At 48.6% G+C, this 4213-nt stretch overlaps 1 protein-coding gene across 1 annotated transcript; it reads left to right on the plus strand.

The window, feature by feature from the left end:
- The first annotated feature begins 476 nt into the window (after positions 1–476).
- On the plus strand, positions 477–4145 carry LOC116379579 (HEAT repeat-containing protein 1-like). The gene is made up of 9 exons (XM_031841535.1): positions 477–636; positions 729–940; positions 1024–1245; positions 1695–1796; positions 2140–2257; positions 2349–2456; positions 2824–2922; positions 3101–3189; positions 3345–4145. The coding sequence occupies exons 2-9, from the start codon at positions 771–773 to the stop codon at positions 3637–3639; spliced, it is 1203 nt and encodes a 400-aa protein (XP_031697395.1). The 5' UTR covers positions 477–636; positions 729–770; the 3' UTR covers positions 3640–4145.
- The last annotated feature ends 68 nt before the right edge of the window (positions 4146–4213 follow it).

The following is a 4213-nucleotide window of genomic DNA, read 5'->3' on the forward strand; positions in this document are numbered from 1 at the left end:
CTCCTCCTCCTCCTTGTTATCCTTCTTCTCCTCCTTGTTCTCCTCATCCTCCATCTTCTTGTTCTCATCCTCTTCCTTCATCTTCTTGTTCTCCTCCTTCTCCTCGTTCTCATCCTCCTCCTCGTTGTTCTCCTTCATCTTCTTGTTCTTCTCCTCCTTCATCTTCTTGTTCTCCTCCTCCTTCTTGTTCTCCTCCACCTTCTTGTTCTTCTCCTCCATCTTTTTGTTCTTCTCCTTCTTCTCCTCCATCTTTTTGTTCTTCTCCTCCTCCTCCTTCTTGTTCTCCTCCTCCTCCTCCTTCTTGTTCTTCTCCCCCTTCTTCTCCTCCATCTTCTTGTTCTCCTCATCCTTCTTCTTGTTCTTCTCATCCTCCTTCTCCTAGTTCTTCTCCTCCTTCTTGTTCTTCTCCTCCTTCTTCTCCTCCATCTTCTTGTTCTTCTCCTCCTCCTTCTTCTTCTCCTCCATCTTCTTGTTCTTCTCCTCCTCCTTCTTCAGGCGTATTCGGGTCACTCTGGAAGTTGCTCCCAGCTCAGAGTGATCTTCTCCTTCTACGCCTCCTCCATCGTCCCGGCTCTGGACGCTGTGGACAAAGTGTCCGACGCCATCATTTCCAAACTGCTGCCGTTCGTTCAGAAGGTAACGGAATGTAACGACGTTTCTTCTTCTTCTTCTTTCTGAAACGTTTCACATATGAAGTTCTGGTATCAGAGTCCTCCTCATCCCTTCAGGGTCTGAAGTCGTCTCTGACGGACTACAAAGCCGCCACCCTCATGATCGTGTGCCAGCTGGCGGTGAAGGTGGTGATGGAGGCGAGTCTGGTCGACACGCTCGCCGCCCACGTCAGCAAGTCTCTGCTCAGGGAGCCCGTGTTGGCCAAGGAGGGTCTGGGCTGCCTCGTGGTGCTGCTGCAGAACCAGAAGGAGGGCTCTGCCGGGCCCAGGTAGGACCGGGAATCAGCGTCGCACCTGGTCTGAGGGCGTGGCCTCGTCTCAGTTAATCATCGTCTTCTGTTTTGTCCCTCAGAGCCTTCGAGCGTCTGAGCTCCATGCCGGCGCTGGTCTCCACGCTGCAGGTCATGGCGGCTTCTCACGACGTCGGCCCTCTGCTGCGCTACCTGCTGCCTCACCTGGTCCACGCCGGGTTCACCTGCGGCTCAGGTGAGACGCAGACGGACCAGCTCGCCGTGTTGGAATCCGTCCTGCAGTCCGTCCCTCTGACCGGCGGCCTGGACCGAACCGTGGCTCGGTAAACACACCTTCACCTTCGCTCAAGATAAGATAGAAGTCTGTTCATCCAGTGGGGAGTTGTTGGGAGGAGAGGAGAGGCTGGAACATGTGAATAGTTTAATATATAGAACTATAAGATGATAATTGACTATAAGAATGATTGATGTCATCATAACTGTGTTATTCTGCACTAAAGACGTGTTCTAGTTCTCTCTACTTCTAGTCATGAAGATTCTGTTTCCTTAGAGGAGCAAGACTTTTATTTTGAAAATCAGGACCACAGAGAGAAAAATGTGACGGGAGCGAAACCTGAACCTACTTTAGTGTTCAGAGGGTTGACAGTGAGGATCATAGAAACAATTATAATAATACGGTTTTCTTTTCCTCCGTCTGTTCTTCTTCACGTCGCTGCTGTTCAGTAAAACCACAACAAACAGGAAGTCTTCATCTCAGGTGTTTGTGTTGCAGGTTGATGCTGGACGAGTATCTGAGTCAGACTGAACACTCTGCTGAGGACATGTCGGCCCTCGACCGCCGGCTCCTTCCTCTGGTTCGCCTGTTCGAGTCCAGGTGAGTCCGCCTGCTGCTGTACCTGGTGGTCTTCATTTATTAGTGTTTTACCGTTTAATCTTTAACCAGATTAAGAGAACGTTGTTATTATAAACTAATAGTTTGGTCTGTTGCTATCAGTCCCAGCTGGACATCATTTCTATTTACTTATTTAAATATAAAATACATCAGTCCATCTTGAGGAACACTGTGTTAGCATTGGCTCTGTGTTAGCATTGGCTCTGAGTTAGCATTAGCTCTGTGTTAGCATTAGCTCTGAGTTAGCATTAGCTCTGAATTAGCGTTAGCTCTGTGTTAGCGTTAGCTCTGTGTTAGCGTTAGCTCTGTGTTTGTCCTCCCTCAGATACTGTGCAGCTCTGGACGGCGTCCTCGCAGCTCACGTTACCGACCTCAGCAGCAACGAGCAGAAACATCTCTACCACCAGTTCCTCTCTTTGTCCATGAGCAGCGGGAAGTACCAGGTACACACAGTATTGTGTTGTTGGTACTTAAGAAGTATTTGTCTGCTAACTTATGATGTTCATGTTCTTAATGAATCCTTCCTGTGTTTAGATAATGGGCGACTCTGACACGTCGCTGCTCCTCAGTCTGAAACACCCGCAGCCTTCAGTCAGAGTGACGGCGGTGGATCACCTGATGGACGTCATCACCTCCGCACAGGTACGGCAGACAGTGCAGGTGAAGTCAGAATCACTGGAGACGGACTGGTTCTCTCTGCTACTTCTTAGATATTCATTCTTCTGTGGAACTACTTCAGAATAATGTCCTCGTCTACAAACACACTTCTGGTGTTCCTCAAGGCTCCAAACTGGGCCCCGTTGTTTTCTGATTATTAAAAACATCATGTACAGTATAATAAAGATACACACTGCAGGTATAAATACACACTGTAGGTATAAATACACACTGTAGGTATAAATGCACACTGCAGGTGTAAACACACACTGTAGGTATAAATACACACTGCAGGTGTAAATACACACTGCAGGTATAAATAACCACAAATGCATCTCATGTTTCTCCTCAGCAGCAGAGTTTGGACGAAGTCTTCCTGAAAGACGCCGTCATGGACCGACTGAAGGACGACGTGCCGGAGGTCGTGTCCGCCGCTCTCAAAGTCCTAGAGGTCAGTGTGACGGTGGGGGACAGGTGTGAGGGTGGGGGACAGGTGTGTGACGGTGGGGGACAGGTGTGTGACGGTGGGGGACAGGTGTGGTGGATGAGTGAAGGCTTCAGCGGCGCTCCCTATCGGTCAAACAGCACAGTGTTGTTTTATAGGATCAGCTGATGGTTGTTGTGTTCAGGTGCTGTTGGACGTGTTGGACCCCGAGGACACCGTGTCGTCTTTACTGTCTCTGCTGCACAGAGGCGATCTGTCGGTGGCTCAGCGCTGGTCAGTGAACTACACACACATCCATAACATGAATGTAATCTAACTAAATAATGTCACGTCATAATGACATCATCATATCCGTTATTGCTGACTGTCCTGTAAACGATGCCTTCTGGTGTCGTCAGTAACTCTGAACTCCGTGTCGTCTCCTGCAGGCTGCCGGTTCTGACGGAGGCGGTGCGTTTACTGTCCGACCCCCGGCTGGGAAAAGGGGACACGGAGCTGCTGCAGAAGACGGGCTGGAGGCTGCTGCCCTTCCTGGTGATCACCTCCTCCTCAGAGCTCCGCTTGGCCTCCTGCGTTGCCCGGAGCTCCGTCGTCCTCCGACACCCGCTCACCCTGAACTGGGCTCAAGGTGATGGATCAACTTTAAATGTCTTTAACTGTCTCGTCAGGTTCATGCAAACAGTGTTATTAAGAAACATTTATAATATAAATACCGGAACATAAGATTCTCCTTAGCTTAGCTTAGCATAAAGATCAGAACCAGCTAGCCTGGCTCTGTCCAGAGGTAACTATTGAAATAAACAGCACCTTTCATACAAACATGCAGCTCAACGTGCTTCAGAAAAAATAAGAAATAAACAACAACAATCAGTAAAATATAACTTTTAAATACAGAGAACCTTGTTGTTCTAATGTCAACACATCAACACATAAGAACATCAGAAGAAGAGAAGTGGAGGAGCTCAGTGATCTAATGTGAAATGAAATGTCTGACGGAGAAACTCAGAGCTTCATAGAGGACTTTACTGTGACCAACACGCTCTGTCTCCTTTCATCTGTGGGAGGAGGTTTTCCTGGTGGTTCTGAGTCTTTAGACCATGTGGTTTCATGTGGTCTCATGTGGTCTCTTGCAGTCCCTTGTGGTTTCATGTGGTTTCATGTGGTCTCTTGTGGTTTCATGTGGTCTCTTGTGGTCTCATGTGGTCTGTCGTGGTTTCATGTGGTCTCATGTGGTCTCTTGTGGTCTCATGTGGTCTCTTTCGTTCTCATGTGGTCTCTTTCGTTCTCATGTGGTCTC

This window comes from Anarrhichthys ocellatus, unplaced genomic scaffold (assembly GCF_004355925.1).
Source record: "Anarrhichthys ocellatus isolate YVR2014 unplaced genomic scaffold, GSC_Weel_1.0 scaffold4628, whole genome shotgun sequence".
Classification (NCBI taxonomy): Eukaryota; Metazoa; Chordata; class Actinopteri; order Perciformes; family Anarhichadidae; genus Anarrhichthys; species Anarrhichthys ocellatus.